At 52.2% G+C, this 24,596-nt stretch overlaps 1 protein-coding gene and 1 long non-coding RNA gene across 2 annotated transcripts; one reads left to right on the top strand and one right to left on the bottom strand.

Moving 5' to 3' along the window:
• Nucleotides 1–797: 797 nt before the first annotated feature.
• On the top strand, nucleotides 798–12,160 carry LOC141023014 (uncharacterized). Its single transcript, XM_073499319.1, has 5 exons — nucleotides 798–1,487; nucleotides 1,591–1,903; nucleotides 2,057–2,250; nucleotides 2,431–2,904; nucleotides 11,906–12,160. Exons 1-5 carry the CDS (start codon nucleotides 798–800, stop codon nucleotides 12,158–12,160), a joined length of 1,926 nt encoding a protein of 641 aa, XP_073355420.1.
• Nucleotides 12,161–15,657: 3,497 nt separating this feature from the next.
• LOC109764733 (uncharacterized) lies at nucleotides 15,658–19,007 on the bottom strand. Its single transcript, XR_002233233.4, has 3 exons — nucleotides 18,831–19,007; nucleotides 16,277–16,382; nucleotides 15,658–16,163 (listed from the first exon to the last, which is right to left on the bottom strand). It is a non-coding gene; the product is annotated as an uncharacterized lncRNA (long non-coding RNA).
• Nucleotides 19,008–24,596: the final 5,589 nt, after the last annotated feature.

Below are 24,596 nucleotides of genomic sequence, written 5' to 3'. Positions count from 1 at the left end.
TTGCAACGAGGTGCTCATGTGATCAACAGTCGAAGGTGTACTCCGGTCTGCATTCCTCCCAGCTCTAGGGTGAGTGCCTCCTCTCGACTGCGGTGTCCTCGAGCCTAGACGAGGGGAAAGGGTTCCCCTTCGTCGAGGGAGAAGGAGGGTGCGTGGTCATTTCGTCTCCTGGTGCTGTAGTCGACGTTGTTGAACATGTCTACATGTACGTAGGTCTGGGTTCTGTATGCAGTACCTGTAGTATTTGTCTCCCTCTGTATGTACGTGTATCTTAGGAGACAAGATACCGGTCGCACCCCTTGTACCTATATATGTGCCTAGTGCACGATCAATCAATTATCGATGCACCAAATCATTCTCTACATGGTATCTATCGCAAGTCGATCTTCCAGCTTCCGCTAACCCTAGCCGCCGCCTCAGGCCGCCGCCGCCGCCGCGATCTCCCGCCGCCGCCGCCGCCGCCCCAAGCCGCCGCCACTACCTCTCCTTCCCGCGCGCCACCTCCCCACCGCGCGCCTCCACGCCGCGCCGCCTCCTGCTGCCGCGCCGCCTCTCCTTAGCAGCGCCGCCGCCTCCCTCCCCACGATCTCATCGCCATGTCTTCCAACGCCTCCACCTAATCCAACCCCTTCGCCGTCGACCCTGCCGAGATCCGCGACATCAACGTCCATGCCCGCGTCCCCGTGACCCTCGACGCCTCCAACTCCACGTACTTCGCGTGGAAGACGTACTTCACGCTGCTCTTCCGCGAGAACAATCTCGTGGATCACGTGGATGGCACCGTGGACTCCCGCACCATGGTGGACGACGCCGAGTGGACCGCGATCGACGCCACGATCATCCGGTGGTTCTTCACCACCATCTCCAAGGACTTGTTCCACACGGTCGTGAGTGCCGGCGACGACGCCCGCGCCCTGTGGGTCAAGCTGAACGGCCTCTTCACCGACAACCAGCTTCAGCGCCGCGTTTTTCTGCAGCAGGAATTTTTTGACTGTCACCAGGATGAACAGTCCATTGATGACTACTGCCGCCGCCTGAAGACGTTGGCGGACGAGCTCCGTGACATTGGAGCCAAGGTGGACGACGACCTCCTCCTCAGCACGCTCACCGCCGGCCTCAACGAGGACTTCGGCAACGCCGCCTCTAACCTCACCTTGATGGCGGAGCCCTCCTTCCTCAAGTTTGTGGCGTACTTGAGGTTGGAGGAGCGCCGGATGAAGGGGGTCAAGAAGCATGTGCAGCACCACGCCCTCGCCGCCAGCACCTCCCGCGGCGCCCCTCCACCGACCGCCCCACCCGCGCCGCGCCAGCAGCCGCCGCCACCAGCGCCTCCGGGGTACTTCCCCCTCCCGCCCGCGCCTCCCGCCCTTCCCGCTGCCCCCCAGCAGCCGGGTGGCGGGCGCCGCGGCAACCGCCGCGGGGGCGGCCGCAAGCAGCAACAGGCGCCGGGGGGGCCGTCAGCCGCAGCAGGTGACTCCCCCATGGACGTACGGCACCAACCCGTGGACCGGCGTCGTCCATGCCTACTCCATGCCGGTTCCTCGGGCTTCGGCTCCGGGCATCCTTGGGCCCCGCCCGGCGGGTCACCAGGCCCTCTTCGCCGCGCCGAACGCCGCTCACTACAGGTCCGCGCCGGCGCCGGCCTACGGGTCCGTGCCGGCCTATGGCGCCGCCGCCGCGCCGGCCTATGGGATCGCGCCCTCCTACGGCGCCGCCGCTGCTCCGGCCTTCGGGGCTGCTCCCGCGCCGGCCTACGGCGGGTTCTACCCTCCTCAGGCGCCGCCGCCGTGGGACCCGGCCTTGCTCGCCGCACTGCACTCCGCCCCGTCACCGAGCTCCTATGGTGGCGGTGGTGACTGGTACATGGACTCGGGCGCCACTGCTCACATGACTGCTCATCCCGGTAACCTCACATCTGCCACTCCCGTTCATACTCCCACCCGTATCACCGTTGGTAACGGTTCCTCCCTACCCATTACTCACGTCGGTCATATGTCTTTTCCTTCTACTTCTACTCCTGTGCATATGTCTAATGTTCTTGTGTCTCCTGCCTTAGTCACTAATCTTGTTTCCGTTCGTCGCCTTACTCGTGAGAATCCTATAACTTTTGAATTTGACGATATCGGTTTTTCTGTGAAGGACGCCCGTACACGGATGGTGCTCCACCGATGTGATAGCCCGGACGAGCTTTATCCAGTGCATCCCTCCGGCGCCACCACCACCCGTCGCCCCGCCGCCTTCGCCGCCAGTGTCGATCTTTGGCATGCCCGTCTCGGTCATCCCAACTCCACCACTATGCGTCAGATTCTTCAAAGTTTTTCTTTCTCATGTAATAAAGTCGACGATCACTCTTGCGAGGCTTGCCGTCTTGGCAAGCACGTTCGTCTTCCCTTTAGCGAGTCTACAAACATTTCCACCTTTCCGTTTCAGTTGTTGCATAGTGATGTTTGGACGTCCCCGGTTGCTAGCAACACGGGCTATTTATACTATCTGGTGATATTAGATGATTTTACTCATTATGTGTGGACCTTCCCTCTCCGTCGCAAGTCCGACGCTCTTGCCACACTCACCGCTTTTTATTCATATGTCACCACCCAGTTCGGTCGTCCTATTCTCGCCTTGCAAACTGACAATGGCAAGGAGTTTGACAACCTCGTCGTCCGCACTTTACTTGCATCCCACGGCACCATCTTTCGCCTCACCTGCCCCTACACGTCTCAGCAGAATGGTCGCGCCGAGCGCGTCCTTCGCACGCTTAACGACTGTGTCCGCACGTTGCTCTTCCACTCCTACGTGCCTCCTCGGTTCTGGCCGGACGCGCTCGCGACCGCCAACCTCCTCATTAACATTCGCCCTTGTCGTTCCCGCTGGAACTACACCCCTCACCAGCTCCTCTTCGGTGCGGTTCCATCTTATGATGGTCTTCGCATTTTCGGGTGTCTCTGTTATCCTAGCACCGCATCCACTGCTCCTCACAAACTCGCGCCCCGGTCCCTTCCTTGCATCTTCCTTGGCTATCCTCCCAACACCAAAGGTTACCGGTGCTATGATCCAGTCTCCCACCGCGTTTTTGTTGGGAATCGTAGCATAATTTAAAATTTTCCTACGCTCACCAAGATGCATCTATGGAGTCTACTAGCAACGAGGGGAAAGGAGTGGATCTACATACCCTTGTAGATCGCGAGCGGAAGCGTTCCAATGAACGTGGATGACGGAGTCGTACTCGCCGTGATCCAAATCACCGATGACCGAGTGCCGAACGGACGGCACCTCCGCGTTCAACACACGTACGGTGCAGCGACGTCTCCTCCTTTCTTGATCCAGCAAGGGGGGAGGAGAGGTTGATGGAGATCCAACAGCACGACGGCGTGGTGGTGGATGTAGCGGCTCTCCGGCAGGGCTTCGTCGAGCTTCTGCGCGAGAGAGAGAGGTGTTGCAGGGGAGGAGGGAGGCGCCAAAGGCTGTAGTATGCTGCCCTCCCTCCCCCCCCCTTTATATAGGCCCCCAAGGGGGGGTGCGCAGCCCTTGGAGATGGGATCTCCAAGGGGGGGCGGCGGCCAAGGGGGAAGGGGTTGCCTTGCCCCCCAAGGCAAGGGGAAACTCCCCCCCCCCCCTAGGGTTCCCAACCCTAGGCGCATGGGGGGGAGGCCCAAAGTGGCGCCCCAGCCCATTAGGGGCTGGTTCCCCTCCACTTTCAGCCCACGGGGCCCTCCGGGACAGGTGGCCCCACCCGGTGGACCCCCGGGACCCTTCCGGTGGTCCCGGTACAATACCGATAACCCCCGAAACTTTCCCTGTGGCCAAAACTGGACTTCCTATATATAATTCTTCACCTCCGGACCATTCCGGAACCTCTCGTGACGTCCGGGATCTCATCCGGGACTCCGAACAACTTTCGGGTTTCCGCATACATATATCTCTACAACCCTAGCGTCACCGGACCTTAAGTGTGTAGACCCTACGGGTTCGGGAGACATGCAGACATGACCGAGACGCCTCTCCGGTCAATAACCAACAGCGGGATCTGGATACCCATGTTGGCTCCCACATGTTCCACGATGATATCATCGGGTGAACCACGGTGTCGAGGATTCAATCAATCCGTATGCAATTCCCTTTGTCAATCGGTATGTTACTTGCCCGAGATTCGATCGTCGGTATCCCAATACCTTGTTCAATCTCGTTACCGGCAAGTCTCTTTACTCGTACCGCAATGCATGATCCCGTGACTAACGCCTTAGTCACATTGAGCTCATTATGATGATGCATTACCGAGTGGGCCCAGAGATACCTCTCCGTTTACACGGAGTGACAAATCCCAGTCTCGATCCGTGCCAACCCAACAGACACTTTCGGAGATACCCGTAATGCACCTTTATAGTCACCCAGTTACGTTGTGACGTTTGGCACACCCAAAGCACTCCTACGGTATCCGGGAGTTGCACGATCTCATGGTCTAAGGAAAAGATACTTGACATTGGAAAAGCTCTAGCAAACGAAACTACACGATCTTTTATGCTATGCTTAAGTTGGGTCTTGTCCATCACATCATTCTCCTAATGATGTGATCCCGTTATCAATGACATCCTATGTCCATAGTCAGGAAACCATGACTATCTGTTGATCAACGAGCTAGTCAACTAGAGGCTTACTAGGGACAGGTTGTGGTCTATGTATTCACACATGTATTACGATTTCCGGACAATACAATTATAGCATGAATAAAAGACTATTATCATGAACACAGAAATATAATAATAACCATTTATTATTGCCTCTAGGGCATATTTCCAACAGTCTCCCACTTGCACTAGAGTCAGTAATCTAGTTACATTGTGATGAATCGAACACCCATTGCGTCCTGGTGTTGATCATGTTTTGCCCTAGGGAGAGGTTTAGTCAACGGATCTGCTACATTCAGGTCCGTGTGTACTTTACAAATATCTATGTCTCCATTTTGAACACTTTCACGAATGGAGTTGAAGCGACGCTTGATATGCCTGGTCTTCCTGTGAAACGTGGGCTCCTTCGCAAGGGCAATAGCTCCAGTGTTGTCACAGAAGAGAGTCATTGGGCCCGACGCATTGGGAATCACCCCTAGGTCGGTAATGAACTCCTTCATCCAGACTGTTTCCTGTGCTGCCTCCGAGGCTGCCATGTATTCCGCTTCACATGTAGATCCCGCCACGACGCTTTGCTTGCAACTGCACCAGCTTACTGCTCCTCTATTCAAAATATACACGTATCCGGTCTGTGACTTCGAGTCATCCGGATCTGTGTCGAAGCTAGCGTCGACGTAACCCTTTACGACGAGCTCTTCGTCACCTCCATAGACAAGAAACATATCCTTAGTCCTCTTCAGGTACTTCAGGATATTCTTGACCGCTGTCCAGTGTTCCTTGCCGGGATTACTTTGGTACCTTCCTACCAAACTTACGGCAAGGTTTACATCAGGTCTGGTACACAGCATGGCATACATAATAGACCCTATGGCCGAGGCATAGGGGATGACACTCATCTCTTCTATATCTTCTGCCGTGGTCGGGCATTGAGCCGTGCTCAATTGCACACCTTGCAATATAGGCAAGAACCCCTTCTTGGACTGATCCATACTGAACTTCTTCAATATCTTGTCAAGGTATGTACTCTGTGAAAGACCAATGAGGCGTCTTGATCTATCTCTATAGATCTTGATGCCTAATATGTAAGCAGCTTCTCCAAGGTCCTTCATTGAAAAACACTTATTCAAATAGGCCTTTATACTTTCCAAGAATTCTATATCATTTCCCATCAATAATATGTCATCCACATATAATATGAGAAATGCTACAGAGCTCCCACTCACTTTCTTGTAAACACAGGCTTCTCCATAAGTCTGTGTAAACCCAAACGCTTTGATCATCTCATCAAAGCGAATGTTCCAACTCCGAGATGCTTGCACCAGCCCATAGATTGAGCGCTGGAGCTTGCATACTTTGTTAGCATTCTTAGGATCGACAAAACCTTCCGGCTGCATCATATACAACTCTTCCTTAAGGAAGCCGTTAAGGAATGCCGTTTTGACGTCCATCTGCCATATCTCATAATCATAGTATGCGGCAATTGCTAACATGATTCGGACGGACTTCAGCTTCGCTACGGGTGAGAAAGTCTCATCGTAGTCAACCCCTTGAACTTGTCGATAACCCTTAGCGACAAGTCGAGCTTTGTAGATGGTCACATTACCATCTGCGTCTGTCTTCTTCTTAAAGATCCATTTGTTTTCTATGGCTCGCCGCTCATCGGGCAAGTCAGTCAAAGTCCATACTTTGTTTTCATACATGGATTCTATCTCGGATTTCATGGCTTCTAGCCATTTGTCGGAATCCGGGCCCGCCATCGCTTCTTCATAGTTCGAAGGTTCACCGTTGTCTAACAACATGATTTCCAGGACAGGGTTGCCGTACCACTCTGGTGCGGAACGTGTCCTTGTGGACCTACGAAGTTCAGTGGCAACTTGATCCGAAGCTTCATGATCATCATCATTAACTTCCTCCCCCGTCGGTGTAGGCACCACAGGAACATTTTCCCGCGCTGCGCTATTTTCCGACTCGGAAGGGGTGACTATCACCTCATCAAGTTCCACTTTCCTCCCACTCAATTCTTTCGAGAGAAACTCCTTCTCTAGAAAGGACCCGTTCTTGGCAACGAAGATCTTGCCTTCGGATCTGAGGTAGAAGGTGTACCCAATAGTTTCCTTAGGGTATCCTATGAAGACGCATTTTTCCGATTTGGGTTCGAGCTTTTCAGGTTGAAGTTTCTTGACATAAGCATCGCATCCCCAAACTTTTAGAAACGACAGCTTAGGTTTCTTCCCAAACCATAATTCATACGGTGTCGCCTCAACGGATTTAGACGGTGCCCTATTTAAAGTGAATGCGGCAGTCTCTAAAGCATAACCCCAAAATGAGAGCGGTAAATCGGTAAGAGACATCATAGATCGCACCATATCCAATAGAGTGCGATTACGACGTTCGGACACACCATTTCTTTGAGGTGTTCCAGGCGGCGTGAGTTGTGAAACTATTCCACATTTCCTTAAGTGTGTACCAAATTCGTGACTTAAATATTCTCCACCACGATCTGATCGTAAGAATTTTATTTTCCTGTCACGTTGATTCTCAACCTCACTCTGAAATTCCTTGAACTTTTCAAAGGTTTCAGACTTGTGTTTCATTAGGTAGACATACCCATATCTACTTAAATCATCAGTGAGAGTGAGAACATAACGATATCCTCCGCGAGCCTCAACACTCATTGGACCGCACACATCGGTATGTATGATTTCCAATAAGTTGGTTGCTCGCTCCATTGTTCCGGAGAACGGAGTCTTGGTCATCTTACCCATGAGGCATGGTTCGCACGTGTCAAATGATTCGTAATCAAGAGACTCCAAAAGTCCATCTGCATGGAGCTTCTTCATGCGCTTGACACCAATGTGACCAAGGCGGCAGTGCCACAAGTATGTGGGACTATCGTTATCAACTTTACATCTTTTGGTATTCACACTATGAACATGTGTAGCATCACGTTCGAGATTCATCAAGAATAAACCATTGACCAGCGGGGCATGACCATAAAACATATCTCTCAAATAAATAGAACAACCATTATTCTCAGATTTAAATGAGTAGCCATCTCGAATTAAACGAGATCCAGATACAATGTTCATGCTCAAAGCTGGCACTAAATAACAATTATTGAGGTTTATAACTAATCCCGTGGGTAGATGCAGAGGTAGCGTGCCGACGGCGATCACATCGACCTTGGAACCATTCCCGACGCGCATCGTCATCTCGTCTTTTGCCAGTCTCCGTTTATTCCGTAGTTCCTGATTTGAGTTACAAATATGAGCAACCGCACCGGTATCAAATACCCAGGAGCTACTACGAGTACTGGTAAGGTACACATCAATTACTTGTATATCACATATACCTTGGGTGTTGCCGGCCTTCTTCTTGTCCGCTAAATATTTGGGGTAGTTCCGCTTCCAGTGACCACTTCCCTTGCAATAAAAGCACTCAGTCTCGGGCTTGGGTCCATTCTTTGACTTCTTCCCGGTAACTGGCTTACCGGGCGCGGCAACTCCCTTGCCGTCCTTCTTGAAGTTCTTCTTACCCTTGCCCTTCTTGAACTTAGTGGTTTTATTCACCATCAACACTTGATGTTCTTTTCTGATCTCTACCTCAGCTGATTTCAGCATTGAATATACCTCGGGAATGGTCTTTTCCATCCCCTGCATATTGTAGTTCATCACAAAGCTCTTGTAGCTTGGTGGAAGCGACTGGAGGATTCTGTCAATAACCGCGTCATCCGGGAGATTAACTCCCAGCTGAGACAAGCGGTTGTGCAACCCAGACATTCTGAGTATGTGCTCACTAACAGAACTGTTCTCCTCCATTTTACAGCTGAAGAACTTGTCGGAGACATCATATCTCTCGACCCGGGCATGAGCTTGAAAAACCAGTTTCAGCTCCTCGAACATCTCGTATGCTCCATGTTTCTCAAAACGCTTTTGGAGACCCGGTTCTAAGCTGTAAAGCATGCCGCACTGAACGAGGGAGTAATCATCAGCACGCTGCTGCCAAGCGTTCATAACGTCTTGGTTCTCAGGGATTGGTGCTTCACCTAGCGGTGCTTCTAAGACATAATCTTTCTTGGCAACTATGAGGATGAGCCTCAGGTTCCGGACCCAGTCCGTATAGTTGCTGCCATCATCTTTCAGCTTGGTTTTCTCTAGGAACGCGTTGAAATTGAGGACAACGTGGGCCATTTGATCTACAATACATAGTGTAAAGATTTTTAGACTAAGTTCATGATAATTAAGTTCATATAATCAAATTATTTAATGAACTCCCACTCAGATAGACATCCCTCTAGTTATCTAAGTGAAACATGATCCGAACTCAACTAGGCCGTGTCCGATCATCACGTGAGACGGACTAGTCAAGATCGGTGAACATCTCCATGTTGATCGTATCTTCTATACGACTCATGCTCGACCTTTCGGTCCTCCGTGTTCCGAGGCCATGTCTGTACATGCTAGGCTCGTCAAGTCAACCTAAGTGTATTGCGTGTGTTCCGAGGCCATGTCTGTACATGCTAGGCTCGTCAACACCCGTTGTATGCGAACGTAAGAATCTATCACACCCGATCATCACGTGGTGCTTCGAAACGACGAACCTTCGCAACGGTGCACAGTTAGGGTGAACACTTTCTTGAAATTATTATAAGGGATCATCCTACTTGCTACCGTCGTACTAAGCAAATAAGATGCAAAAACATGATAAACATCACATGCAATCAAATAGTGACATGATATGGCCAATATCATCATGCTCCTTTGATCTCCATCTTCGGGGCACCATGATCATCTTCGTCACCGGCATGACACCATGATCTCCATCATCATGATCTCCATCATTGTGTCTTCATGAAGTTGTCACGCCAACGATTACTTCTACTTCTATGGCTAACCGTTTAGCAACAAAGTAAAGTAAATTACATGGCGTTATTCAATGACACGCAGGTCATGCAAAATAATAAAGACAACTCCTATGGCTCCTGCCGGTTGTCATACTCATCGACATGCAAGTCGTGATTCCTATTACAAGAATATGATCGATCTCATACATCACATATATCATTCATCACATCTTCTGGCCATATCATATCACATATATCACTTGCTGCAAAAACAAGTTAGACGTCCTCTAATTGTTGTTGCAAGTTTTTACGTGGTTTGTAGGTTTCTAGCAAGAACGATTTCTTACCTACGTATGACCACAACGTGATTTGCCAATTTCTATTTACCCTTCATAAGGACCCTTTTCATCGAATCCGTTCCGACTAAAGTAGGAGAGACAGACACCCGCTAGCCACCTTATGCAACTAGTGCATGTCAGTCGGTGGAACCTGTCTCACGTAAGCGTACGTGTAAGGTCGGTCCGGGCCGCTTCATCCTACAATGCCGCCGAAACAAGAAACGACTAGTAGCGGCAAGAAGAATTGGCAACATCAACGCCCACAACTTCTTTGTGTTCTACTCGTGCATAGTAACTACGCATAGGCCTGGCTCATGATGCCACTGTTGGGAATCGTAGCATAATTTAAAATTTTCCTACGCTCACCAAGATGCATCTATGGAGTCTACTAGCAACGAGGGGAAAGGAGTGGATCTACATACCCTTGTAGATCGCGAGCGGAAGCGTTCCAATGAACGTGGATGACGGAGTCGTACTCGCCGTGATCCAAATCACCGATGACCGAGTGCCGAACGGACGGCACCTCCGCGTTCAACACACGTACGGTGCAGCGACGTCTCCTCCTTTCTTGATCCAGCAAGGGGGGAGGAGAGGTTGATGGAGATCCAACAGCACGACGGCGTGGTGGTGGATGTAGCGGCTCTCCGGCAGGGCTTCGTCGAGCTTCTGCGCGAGAGAGAGAGGTGTTGCAGGGGAGGAGGGAGGCGCCAAAGGCTGTAGTATGCTGCCCTCCCTCCCCCCCCCTTTATATAGGCCCCCAAGGGGGGGTGCGCAGCCCTTGGAGATGGGATCTCCAAGGGGGGGGCGGCGGCCAAGGGGGAAGGGGTTGCCTTGCCCCCCAAGGCAAGGGGAAACTCCCCCCCCCCTAGGGTTCCCAACCCTAGGCGCATGGGGGGGAGGCCCAAAGTGGCGCCCCAGCCCATTAGGGGCTGGTTCCCCTCCACTTTCAGCCCACGGGGCCCTCCGGGACAGGTGGCCCCACCCGGTGGACCCCCGGGACCCTTCCGGTGGTCCCGGTACAATACCGATAACCCCCGAAACTTTCCCTGTGGCCAAAACTGGACTTCCTATATATAATTCTTCACCTCCGGACCATTCCGGAACCTCTCGTGACGTCCGGGATCTCATCCGAGACTCCGAACAACTTTCGGGTTTCCGCATACATATATCTCTACAACCCTAGCGTCACCGGACCTTAAGTGTGTAGACCCTACGGGTTCGGGAGACATGCAGACATGACCGAGACGCCTCTCCGGTCAATAACCAACAGCGGGATCTGGATACCCATGTTGGCTCCCACATGTTCCACGATGATATCATCGGGTGAACCACGGTGTCGAGGATTCAATCAATCCGTATGCAATTCCCTTTGTCAATCGGTATGTTACTTGCCCGAGATTCGATCGTCGGTATCCCAATACCTTGTTCAATCTCATTACCGGCAAGTCTCTTTACTCGTACCGCAATGCATGATCCCGTGACTAACGCCTTAGTCACATTGAGCTCATTATGATGATGCATTACCGAGTGGGCCCAGAGATACCTCTCCGTTTACACGGAGTGACAAATCCCAGTCTCGATCCGTGCCAACCCAACAGACACTTTCGGAGATACCCGTAATGCACCTTTATAGTCACCCAGTTACGTTGTGACGTTTGGCACACCCAAAGCACTCCTACGGTATCCGGGAGTTGCACGATCTCATGGTCTAAGGAAAAGATACTTGACATTGGAAAAGCTCTAGCAAACGAAACTACACGATCTTTTATGCTATGCTTAAGTTGGGTCTTGTCCATCACATCATTCTCCTAATGATGTGATCCCGTTATCAATGACATCCTATGTCCATAGTCAGGAAACCATGACTATCTGTTGATCAACGAGCTAGTCAACTAGAGGCTTACTAGGGACAGGTTGTGGTCTATGTATTCACACATGTATTACGATTTCCGGACAATACAATTATAGCATGAATAAAAGACTATTATCATGAACACAGAAATATAATAATAACCATTTATTATTGCCTCTAGGGCATATTTCCAACAGTTTTCACTTCGCGGCATGTGTACTTTGATGAGCTCGTGTTCCCGTTTCAGCAGGTACCGTCACCTTCGGAGTCTCCTGCGGCGCGGTTCGCCCCTGCCTCCACCTTTGGCGGACCGCCCAGCCGCGCCCCGGGTCCGGCCCTGCCTGCGCTCCCCGCGCCGCCGGCCCCTGGCGCTGCGGCCCCAGCCGCGGCCCCCGACGCAGCGGCCTCCTCGGCCGCCCCCACGGCCCCCGTCGCGGCCCCGGCGGCGATCATAGAGACCGACCGCCCCGGGGGCGGCGCGGAGCGGAAGCGACGGCGCGGCTAGGGTTTGGATCGGTTAGGCTGATACCATGTTAGAAGGGAGAGAGAGGGATTGTTGCGGAATATGATGGATTGGTGGAATAGTTCGTTGTATTGCTTGAGCCTCGTGGGCATATATATAGGAGTACATGATCTACTTGGAGTACAAGGCAAGCCAGAATATTTCCTAGTCTAACCTATGTTTCCTAATACAATCACGTTACTCAACAGCGTCCGCGACGCTCCTGTTGTTCGCAACGCTACCGCTACGATTGCGGGGGGATGTTAGAGATATATTTGGGATACTTGTATTTGGTAGTCTAGGATTTGTAATCCGTCTCCTGCCTTATCTTCAGGAGGGGCGTCTTGCCCTCCAAGTCTTGTACTCAATATATACTCGCCTCGAGGCTCAATAATACAACGAAATATTCCACCAAACCTTTCTCTCCCTTCTAACATGGTATCTATCGCAAGTCGATCCTAAACCCTAGCCGCCGCCGCTTCCGCACCCGCGCGCCGCCCCGGGGCGGTCGGCCTCCATGACCGCCACCGGGGGCTGCGCCGCCCGTACCTAGGGTTCGTCCGCCGGTCGTGTTGGCCGGCTGCCCTAGAGAGTCTTTTTCCCCGAGCCTTGCTCCGGGGTTTTCTCTCTCCCGCCGGTCATCTTGATCGCGCGGTTTCTTTTTGGTTTTCCGATCTATTCTTGATCGGTTTGCGTCGCCCACCGCCGCCATCGACCCCGAGCGCCTCTACTCCGACCCTGGCGCGACCAGCCGGCCTCTCCTCCGACCCGGCGGCCACGCGCGCCGAGACGGCCCGTCAGGGCCAGCCACCGTCCGCGCGTCGGTCCGCCCGTCGCCCTGCACCGGCCGTCACCGCCCTGCTTTGACCGGGACACCTGCATCGCCCCGACCCGGCGGCCTCGCGCCATGCGACGGCCAATCATAGCCGTCACTCGCGCGCCGGTCCGCCCATCGATCCACATCACCCGCCTCCGTCGCGTCTGCACGGCGGCCCGGTACCTCGCCGGCCTCGTCCTCGGCTGCGTCGGGACGGCTGCGTCAGGCTCATTGGCTGCCTCAACTCGGGCGCCGCTGCTCCGTTGGTCACTCGGGCATCGCTGCCCGGGCGCCGGCGTTGCTTTGGCAGCCCGGGTGCCGGTGCTGACAAGCTCGTCCGCACGACGTCCCACGCCGTCCGTCGTCGCCAGTTTCATCTCGGACTCCGCCGCCACCACGTCTCCACCGAGCGGCGTCCCCGACCTCGCGCATGATCGGCTTGATCATCCGCTCACCGCCGCGATCCGCCTCATCTACGCCACGCGACCGACCTGGCCCGTCGGTTACGCGCGCCTTCGCAGGTCCCGTGAAGATCGTCCCCGAGTTCAGCGCGCCTCTCCACCGATCGAGCATCGGGCTGCCACTGCGTCGCTCCGTCGGGCCGCAGCGCCGCCGCCCCGTGGTTCTCCTCGCGGCTGCATCGACTCGTGCGTCGCCGCTGCGTCGCCCCTTCGGGCCGTAGTGTCGCGATACGCGGTCCCCGCCGCCGCCCCGAGGCCGTCCCGCGATTGCACCGACTCGCGAACCGCCGTTGCGTCGCCCCTTCGGGCCGCAGCGTCGCGGCCCGCGGTCCCGGCCGCCGCCCCGAGGTCTTCCCGCCGTCGCCCCGACCCGCCTGCCGCTGCTACGTTGCCCCTTCGGGTCGTAGCGCCGCGGCCCGCGGTCCACTCCGCCGTCACCGCGCGTCGACCTCCCGTGGTATGCACCGCGCCGTCTCCCTTGGCACGGAAACGCCACCGTCCGCGCCGGTCTTCGTCACGCCGTTAGGGTTCTTCGCCTACTTCGAGCACCGCCGCCGCACTCCTAACCTAGCCGCCGCCGCTGCCGCTCTTCTTTGGCCGCTGCCGTGGCTACCTCCGTAGCTGCCGCCGCCGCCCGTCCACCCCACTTCGTCTTCGTCCAGCACCAGCTCGTCGCCAGCGTCGCCGTCATCTACCCCGACCGCTTCATCTACTCCGACAACCGCGGGCGACATTGGCCCCGCGCCGATTGGCGCCGCAACCGTCGTCGAGTCCTTCTCTGCTGGCCTCTCCGACCTCTTCGACATGGCGTACAGCTCGTGCAGGTCCCAGTCTACGCATGGGTTTGGATCGGTTAGGCTGATACCATGTTAGAAGGGAGAGAGAGGTTTGGTGGAATATTTCGTTGTATTATTGAGCCTCGAGGGCGAGTATATATTGAGTACAAGACTTGGAGGGCAAGACGCCTCTCCTGGAGATAAGGTAGGAGACGGATTACAAATCCTAGACTACCAAATACAAGTATCCCAAATATATCTCTAACATCCCCCGCAATCGTAGCGGTAGCGTTGCGAACAACAGGAGCGTCGCGGACGGTCAGGCCAGAGAGAATAGCAGCCGACGAACTGACATGCACCAAATCATTCTCTACAGACGTGCTTGCTCTCTGAGCGTTGGACTGTCCTTTGATGTTGTTCTGTTCTCCTTCCTTGGGCTTCCCATCTTGTAGGGCGACTCCACTTCAGGCTGTGTTTCAATCTTAGATTTTTCTTAGTGCCTTGTGGTGTGTGTTGTGTTGTAAGCTATCGATCAGCACCCTTGTATCTTAAATTCCTGGCCGGTTGATGGCTTTGTTAATTCAAAACCGGGCTCTTCTTGAGCCTTCGTTTTAAAAAAAATTCACCAGTAACCAGTAGCCACAGATCCACCAGCACATTCCTTAAAAAGCCGCAACCTAAGTTAAAGGCTTGAAACACAGATCATGCACTTATGCATGACAGCGTGAGCAGCAAAGTGTGACAGGAAATCAAAACGTGGAGACGGAGATCAGTCAGAGACCAGCGAGTGGACGCAGGAAAGCCAGGTGGCTGGTGACACCAGGTCTTCGATTGCACATCTCCAGCGCTTGTGGTTCCAAACATCCAATGGTGCGCCCGTTGCTCCGGCATCTCTTGTGCGACCGTCGGAGATGTGGCTGAGGAAACCCAGGGCTAGGGTGTTGGGCGCCTACGAATCTTTGCTCTGGGTGTCAGGCGACACTGCGGCGGCCGTGGAGAAGGTTGGCTGGCTGAGCATGGCAAGGGCCCCGACGTGTTCGATGGCAAGCGTGACGCGCCCTGAGGGGTGCGCGGGCGACGGTGTCGGTGACTCGGCGGGGCAAGTCCATCTTCGGAGGCAGCCAGCTGGTTGCGCGGGACGGGGCTGACATAGTTGAAGGAGAGCGCGAGGACGATTGATGGCGGAGGAGTCGAAGAGCAGGCCGAGTCGGCGGCAGAGGGTAGGTCATAGGGGCGGATTGAACCCCACGGGACGCAGCGGCCATGAACAACAGCTTTGATCTGGGTTTATGTTTTATCTCGAGTATCTCTACTATTAAAGGGGATCGAACGTCGTGTTGGTTCGACCTCTCCTCGTGGTTCGACCACCTCGTTCGATCCTCCGCCTGTAAGACAGCCATCGCGCGGTGTCCCACACCTCCACACAAAATCCAGCCCGCAAGCCCAAAAAATCAAGGGCAACTCATCCGATATTCAGCCCATGGACCACCGTCAAACGAGCCAAACCCCACGATCACATGCCCAGCCAACAAACAAAACAGTTCGGCAACCCACGAACGAGGTCCATCGACCAAAAATCAAACCATCGAACTAGCTCCATCGACCCGCCAACGCACGTCGCCACCAGGGACAGAAACGCCGGTTCTTCCTCGCATACGAGCTCCATCGACGCCAGTTCTTCCTCACGCACCAGCTCCATCGACCCGACCCGCGCATGCGCCGAGAAGAGAAACGGCACTTCAGTCAGCCGTCAGTCCACATCGTTGTTCACACGCGAGGCCAGCTGTGCGATCAGCACAACTGCACCGCAACCTCGGCGTCCGAACCACAACCTTCGCTCGACGGCTGTTGCGAGGCGACGGCTGTTGCTGCAAAGGACGGAGATCCACCTTTGTTCGGTGACCATCATGCCCTAGGTTTGCCATCATCAACTGTTTCAGCAATGTAGTTACCTGCATATTACAGTACTACTCAGAATGCATCTTTAACTTGAACTCCAACTACATTGAAAAAGCATCACAGGACAGAGGTATCTCCAACCAACTTTGTACCAACAGTTAAATACCTTTCTGTCCACCGTAGTGTGTGAGCTGTGTCCCTGTTCGACTTGCGCTCTTCTTATTGCTGCAGTGTGCTGGAAGGCTTCGGCTTTCTTAGATTCTTACTGCTTTCTGTATAGAAGAGAAAATGGTATGGTAAAGATAATATTTATTGAACAAATCTCTAATCTGCACTATTAGACAAGAGCAAGATGCCCAGGTTAAAAGACAACATCTCTGTTTTTTTTGGCGCAACATGCCCAGGTTAAAAGACAACAGCAATATGCTCAGGTTAAAAGACAATATCTCTGTTTTTTTGGCAGTAATAATAGCCTTGTCACTACCTACAGTAGAACATCATACTTTGTTAGCTTTTTCTTGTCACTATCTACATATTATTGTTGATAATATAATCATATAAAGACTGCAGGTTTAGTTCAGAACATAAAGCTTCTATACGACACAAAGATGTCACAGGACAGAGGGCATCTCTATGATAAAGGGAAAAAAGGTATGTGTATGCAAATCACATGTCTGCACATAAAGTATTCAATAACCTTTCATAACTTATCCTATATTAATCTTAATTATCACTTGTTGAATATCAGAGGACACCGAGATCACAACCCAGGAATACACACCGGCCACCATCTGCTTTTTTCATACGCGAACCAGCGGGCGCTACTAACTACAGTGTTTATCTTCCGATGATGATGACAGTGTGCCCACGCAACTGCCTATGATGGTTCCTATAGCAGGCAATCTCACGGCCTTTCAGCCAGTACAACAATTGGAAACCTCAATCGGTATCGCCCTTACACACGATATTTTTTCACTTTGCATTTATACATTTGTTAAACGAACGTGGTACTATACCTGTTTAAGCTGGAAATAACAAGAGACAGCGTGAAATTTCAAACAGATGCAGGAGGAAGATGTTTGGACGGTGACTTGCTAAAGAAGAACAAAAATACTAAGGTGCCGTATTTCTTTCTAATGCATATGTTTTTTAATATGGTAAAAACCTGTGGCATCTAATATCATATATAGCAATATAAAAACTGACTTAAACTTCAATTGCATAGAATCTCTTGTTAGAAATACATGGATAAGGAACTATGTATCTGATAATTAATGAAGAACCCAAGCTGACTGAAGCCATCAGTGATCTCCTCATATCTCTACTATCTCAACTATTAAAGGATGAGTTTTTCTAGGCGACAGATACTTCGATATGAAGAAAAGGAACATAATCTGTTGATCTGCTTTTTTCTGTACCTCTGTGATAAGATTTAGCACGCAGCTGTCCTTAATTTCTAACACGTTCTTAAACATCAATTTCAGGCCTCAAAATTCAATGCAGAAGGTGATTCCAAAGTACCATGTACAGGATTAGAAACATCAACCTTAAGCTATTTGCCAAAAGATGCAGACCAAGCTTTGCATTCGATTTTTACAAATGGTACATCAGTATGACTGTCACCATTGTAGAGTACTGACTTTTATGTCAGGTTACCTTGCATAAATCTGTATGATTCTGCCATAGTGTTTTGCTTTGTTGAAATGCATTGTGGGTGTGTACAATTCAAAATTTGGTCAGGATTGGCAGATCGAACAGGAAAGGTTTAATCCTCATCTCACTAAATAAACAACCTAATCCTAACCGTATACTGATACTACTCATCTAGCTAGCCTTATGCTGCAAGTACAAGTTAATTTTACTCCTCCCTAATTAACAGTACTCCTGAATGACAGATATAACTACTCCTGAATGACCAATACTACTGGAGGAGTACTCCTTAACTGAAAAGATTTAAGTTAATTAAAGGAAAAGGCTTCAGTTTATTTTTATTAACAAAAAATGTTTTAGTTAATTTGAGTTTACACAAAAGGTTTCAGTTAATTACTACTGGAGGAGTAAATTAAAAGGTTTAAGTTAATTAAAGGAAAAGGTTTGAATTTATTTTAATTAATAGAAAAATGTTTCAGACAAAGTTACAGTTAAAGCAGATAAGAGAATGCTCCTACTGTACTGAAAAAGAAGAGAGGGAGACAGGACACTACTGCACTTGCTACAGAGTCTGTAGGGGGAACTACTCAAGCAGTGCACTGCACTGCAAGCAGTGCAAGCAAGCAAAATTGCAAGCTACTGCTGCTGCAAGCAAATTCTGTTAAAGCAAGTTCTTCCTACTGCAATTTAAAGCAAGCACAACTTGCACAATTCACAACAAAAAGGCAGGACAAGGAAAGTGTAATGGTGGATGACTGAGTGATGCTACCAAATCAAAAAATGGACAATTTGCACAGGTTGTAAACAATTATCCCTCTGAATGAACGAATGAATGAAGCTCGTGATTGATTGCAAGAACAATTCCATGAATGATCTTAGCTGAATTTGACTGAATTGTCTTAGCTGAATTTGACTGAATTATTCAGTCCATGGATGATCCAGTAACAATCCTAACAAAATCCTTAACTGAATTTGACTGAATTATGCACAAACATTATCTTGACTGAATTATGCATCAGTAAGTTGCAGCAAGCATAACATGGAGCATAGCAGAGCATAACATGGAGTACCTTCCATGGCGACCCAGGAAGAAGCAGAGTTGGAGAAGCATGTCCATGTCCATCCGGGAAGCGGCGCCTCCTGCCTATTTCCTTGGCCATTGTACTATTTCCGGCGGGGGCGTGGGTGGAGGTGGAGGGCGGGGGCGTAGGCGGAGGTGGAAGACGACCGTCATCAGGCTACTCCCTTTCTCCTCTCCTCGCTGCTGTATTTGGTGGCCCTTCCATGGCGTCGCCCTGGTCATGGAGACGGGGGTCAGAGAGGGAGGGAGAAGAGACGGGGGTGGGTCAGAGAGAGAGAAGAGGAGGGATTCGTACCCATGGACCCATGGCTCCCTGAGCTCGCTGGCTAGGGATTCGGCTCCTCCGCCGCTGCGGCTGCGTGGTCGTGGAGGAGGACGGCGCTGTGAGGTGAGGAAGAAAGCCCCGCTCCGCTGCTCCAGCGCCGCTCCACATCAAGCGCCGCTGCGAAGCCGGCGTGGACGCACGCGGATCCAGCCTCCGCCGCCCAGAAGCTCGTCGCCGGCGCCTAAAAAATCAAGCTTTTGACCTACGGTACGGGGTGCGCGGTAGGAGGAAACGGGGTGCGTGGTGGTGAAGAGAAAGGGAGTCGAGGAGAGGGCGGTGACGGCGGCGAGGAGAGGCCGGCGACGACGGGGATCTGGAGGAGAGCGAGAAGGGGCGGGTGAGAGGGGGGACGAGAGAGTGAGCTCGAGTGTGTGAGAGCGGTGGTGGGAGGGTATTTCTGAAAGTGAAAGGTATTCTAGCGTGAAGTATAGGAAAAGGGCTAAGCGGTGAGGAGAAAGCGAGAGCGGTGAGGAGAGAGTGAGACCGGCAAGGAGCGGTGAGGAGAGAGTCACATCTGCACTTCCTTGGTTCCTAAATATGAAGTATAATTTTTTTAGAGATTTCAATAAAGGACTACATACGAATGTATAAAGACATATTTTAAAATGTAGAATTACTCATTTTGCTTCGTATGTAGTCCATGTTCGAACCGAGGTATTTAGAAACGGAGGGAGTAGAACCAAGGTATTTAGACGGTCTACGAGGACTATCAAATTTCTTAGATGTCTGTCCTTTTAAACTTTTTTTTCATGTTGCATATGAATTATGATACTATTCCCCGGAAAAAATGGTAGTACTATATTTAATTCATATAGTTGTATATGTATTTCACTTTACAAAATGTGTCACTGATGAATATGGATATTGTTAATTCACGTCGAGTTATCATTTTACATCATATTTCATATTCCTGTTCTGTCGCAACGCACGGGCATTCAACTAGTATATAGTACACGTAATATAAAGAAGCTAGCCTAATAGTACAATACGATTTGATGAAGAAGCCAACACGGACACCACAATTAGCTCCCCGTACGATTCGTATGGATTTTCTCTACACTGACCGAACTAAGAGAATCTCCAACAGCCGCGCTAAATAAGCGTCGCGCCGTAAATTTGTCTTTTTTAGCACGCGCGTAATTGGTAGAGGGGCTCCAGCGGACGCGCAATAAGCGCGCGCGGCATATAGAGTTGGGCGCGCGGTCCGAATCACCATCGCGCGCTGTGTATTTGGTGCGCCCGCTTCCGCGCGCGGCACACTCGAGCGCTCGCGCCGCACTCTCTCCGCCGCGCCACCTTCGCCCTGCACCCGCCGCCAGCGGCGAATTGACCCGAGGACGCCCGCGCCGGCACCCCTCTCACCCCTTCCTACAGCCGCGACCCCTCCACCGCAGTCGTCGCCCCCGCAAACCCTAGCGCGGGGAGCTTTGGCTCCGCCTCCGCCGGAGCTCCTCCGAGCACCGGCATCGCGCGCGGCCTCTTCATGCCGCCACGGATGACCTTGGTGGCGGGTGGCGTCGCGAGGGCGCCCGCCGTGAAGCCACGTGCCCCCCTCTCGAAGCTCCCAAATGGGGCGCGGGCGAAGAAGGGCAAGGCATCCGCGAAGAAGAACAAGGCGGCGGACGGCTCCGGCTCCGGCTCCTCGAAGCCGTCGAGGAAGAAGCTTGCAGGGCATGCGACGGGCGCGGCGGCTACCAAAGCGCCGGCGAGCTCACTTGTTGAGCCGGCGGCCGACGCGCACAATGTGTTCGAGGAAATGCCCCAAAGGTATAAAATTTCGCCAACTTTTTTGTTGTTGTTATTTTTTGAATGCATACATATAGATAGCTTATTTGCATTGTTCTATATACTTTGTAGTGTCAACGATGAGGCATACATGTCAACTATGGGTGTTGGCTCCAATAATTCGCATTTGTCTCAAACCAATGACATCCATTTCGATGACCATGAGTTCGAGGTGGACGAGGATGGTGAGGGCATTGTCGACGCACCGAAAGGAAGAGGAGGCAACTATGTTGGGGAATGTAGAAATTCAAAAAAAAAATCCTATGATCACGCAAGACCTATCTAGGAGAAGTATAGCAACGAGCGGGGAGAGTGTGTCCACGTACCTGTACCATCATAGACCGAAAGCGGAAGCGTTTAGTAACGCGGTTGATGTAGTCGAACGTCTTCACGATCCAACTGATCCAAGTACCGAACGTACGGCACCTTCGTGTTCAGCACACGTTCAGCACGATGATGTCCCTCGAGCTCTTGATCCATTTGAGGATGAGGGAGAGTTCCGTCAGCACGACGGCGTGGCGACGGTGATGATGAAGTTACCGGCGCAGGGCTTCGCCTAAGCACTACGACGATATGACCGAGGTGTTGAACTGTGGAGGGGGGCACCGCACACGGCTAAGAGATTGTCTGTTGTGCTATTGGGGTGCCCCCTGGCCACGTATATAAAGGAGGGAGGGAGAGAGGAGGCCAGCCAGGTTGGGCGCGCCAGGAGGGTCCTACTTGGACTCCTAGTCCAAGTAGGATTCGCCCCCCCCTTTTCCTTTCTTCCACCGGAGGGAAAGGAAGGAGCGGAGAAGGAGAAGGAAGGAGGGGGCCGCGCCCCCACCCCTAGTCCAATCGGTTTGGGCAGGGGGAGGCGTGCGCCACCTCATGGCCCTTCTTCCCTCTCTCCACTAAGAGCAACCCTAGCAGACCCCGCATCCGGTCGGCCCGCAAAACGCGTTTGCAGGTCGTGGAAAACCGCTTTTGCGGGCTGGCTCGGATAGCCACATATGCAGACCCCGCAAACGGACCCGTAAAAAAGTACATTCGCGGAATATACTTTTTTACGGGTCGGCTTTGCGGGGTCTGCTCGGACACCGCCGCGACGACCCGCAAATGTAAAACGGCAATTCTCGCATTTGACATAGGTTTCCACAAATAAGTTCAAATTCAAACGACATAACACAGTTTCACGTGCAAATAAAAGCCAAGTTCAGTACGACAAACGCAAAAGAGGGCCCTGCAAAAGTTTGCGCCCATGTCCGGCACCATCTCGGTCGATCTTCACTCCGCGCCATCGAGTCCGTCTTGAAGTTCACCGCCACCACCGACTCCACCTCCGGCGTTTGTTCCAACTCCCGCACCGAAATCATCGACATTGCCACCATATGGAGCGGAGAAAAGATCTCCCGAACTGTAGCACGCACCGGCCGACGCAACCATTCTCCTCTTCAAGATTTCTCTCCTTGCCATATCATGCCATGTTTTGGTGAGATCGTCCATGTCATTGCGGTTCATTGACATGATCTTGTTCTCTTCGGCGAGCAGCTTGGACATGGCTTTGTTTTCTGCAGCGCGTGCTCCTCTCCCCTCAATGGCAGCTTTGCGCAGCCCCTCTTCCTTGAGCACTTGCCACTTTTCTTGCTTCTCCTTTGACTTCTTCTCAGCCAACTCTTTCTTGATCTCCAACGACTTCAACAACATCAACTCGTTTGATTGCACCATGGCATCAATCTTCTCCCTCAAGCTCGATGCTTCTTGCTCTCTCTTTATCTTCTCCTTAGTCTTCTTGTCGCCATCGGGCTTGTGCAAATTTCTTGGGCCATCATCATCCTCATCTTCATCCATGTTTGTAAGTCAGCCTCTCTTTGGTGGGGATTCTTTGTCGCTCAACGTCCACTTCTCGCACTTTTGGAGCAACTCCCAACAATGCTCTAGTTTGAAGAATTTGCTTTCCAAAACTTCCATGTCTTTGTATCTATGTTGAGCAATCTTGTCTTACACAATGTGAACAAAGTGATGCAATCATTTCACATGATGCAAATATGATGATGCACAACTTGAACAAAGGCAAAACAAACTCACATAGTCGGATTCCACGGTTCCACTTGGAGGTGTATTGCATACTTGCTCCAAGCAAGCTGCCCAACGGCTGCACATAGGCTTGATATTCTCCCAACGCCCTTGAAGCGACCGAAATGCGCATGGAGTCCTATTGGGATGCTTTGCCATAATGCGAAAGTATTGATCTTCGATCCTTTGCCAATATCTCTTGGCGGTTTGAGAAGTACCCGTGCATGCATCAAGAGACACCGCACTCCATGCTTTGATCAAAGCTTGATCTTCCAAGATAATGTAGTTCTTCGATCTTTGGCTTTTCCCAGTTCTTGTTTGCGATTGCTCATCCGCTTCCGCTTCGATCTCCTCCAATTCGTCCTCACAACCATGATCCCACGCCGCCCTCTGTTTCATTGTAGTCGAATGAGGCGAAGGGGGCTTGATCAATGTCAACCGCGTTCGTGTCCAACAAGTTCACGAACTCGGTGGTTGCATTGTTCGAACCACCGCTATAGTAAACAACAACAAGTCACGAGCTATCGAGAATAATGGCGAAAATGAAAGGAAATCACCATGACCGAAGACGCATACCTTCCGGCCATTTCGTCGAACACCTCGCTTGCAGGGGGAGCGTCACTGTTGAACGGCATCGCCGGAGCACCTCGTTCCGGTATGGAGTGAGTGGATGAAGAAGATGGCTTCTTTGTAGCTGGAATCTTCCTCTGCTTTCCGCCCGCGACCTTGCCGACATTCTCCGTCGGAGGTCGGGATCCTGCTGCGGCGTTGGCGCCCGGAGCGCGGGCCTTCGCGGCGGGGGCAGCCGGTTTCCCGCCCTGCACGACCATGTTGCCCTACCGCTTGCGGGTAAGCGCGACGTTTGCTTGGGCGACGGCGGCGGGGCCAACATGGCCGGTGACGAGATCCGCCCGAGGGGAAGGAGCGTGCGCAACCTCGACGGTGACGGGGGACAGCAGGGGGTCATCCATGGCGGCGAGGGACGGTAGGGGAGGAAGCACCGGAGAGTTCGGAGGCGGGGCAATGGTGGCGGAGGGTGGGGTAGCGGGAAAGGGCGCGCGGAAATGTTCTTCCCGCCAAATCGCGCTGCGGATGAGGCTGAGCTCGGGTCGGCCTCCCAGCCCATGACACTAGAGGATGGGGGAGAAGATTTGCTGCGGCCCGCAAAAATATTTGCGGGCCGGGGCGGGATGCGGGGTCTGATCGGGCAGATTTTCCCGCCCCGACCCGCACTTTGGCGGTTATTTTGCGGGCCGGGACAGGATGCGGGGTCTGCTAGTGTTGCTCTAAAGCCCACTAAGGCCCATTAACTTCCCCAGGGGGTTCCGGTAACCTCCCGATACTCCGGAAAAATGCCCTAATGTCTCGGAACCATTCCGATGTCCAAATGCAACCTTCCAATATATGAATCTTTACCTCTCCACCATTTCGAGACTCCTTCTCATGTCCGTGATCTCATTCGGGATACCGAACAAACTTCGGTCATCAAATCACATAACTCATAATACAAATCGTCATCGAACGTTAAACGTGCGGACCCTACGGGTTCGAGAACTATGTAGACATGACCGAGACACATCTCCGGTCAAT

The sequence above is a fragment of the Aegilops tauschii genome, chromosome 5, assembly GCF_002575655.3.
Source record: "Aegilops tauschii subsp. strangulata cultivar AL8/78 chromosome 5, Aet v6.0, whole genome shotgun sequence".
Taxonomy (NCBI): Eukaryota; Viridiplantae; Streptophyta; class Magnoliopsida; order Poales; family Poaceae; genus Aegilops; species Aegilops tauschii.
The sequence above is the reverse complement of the archived record's forward strand: the minus strand, read 5'-3'. Positions and strand labels throughout refer to the sequence as shown.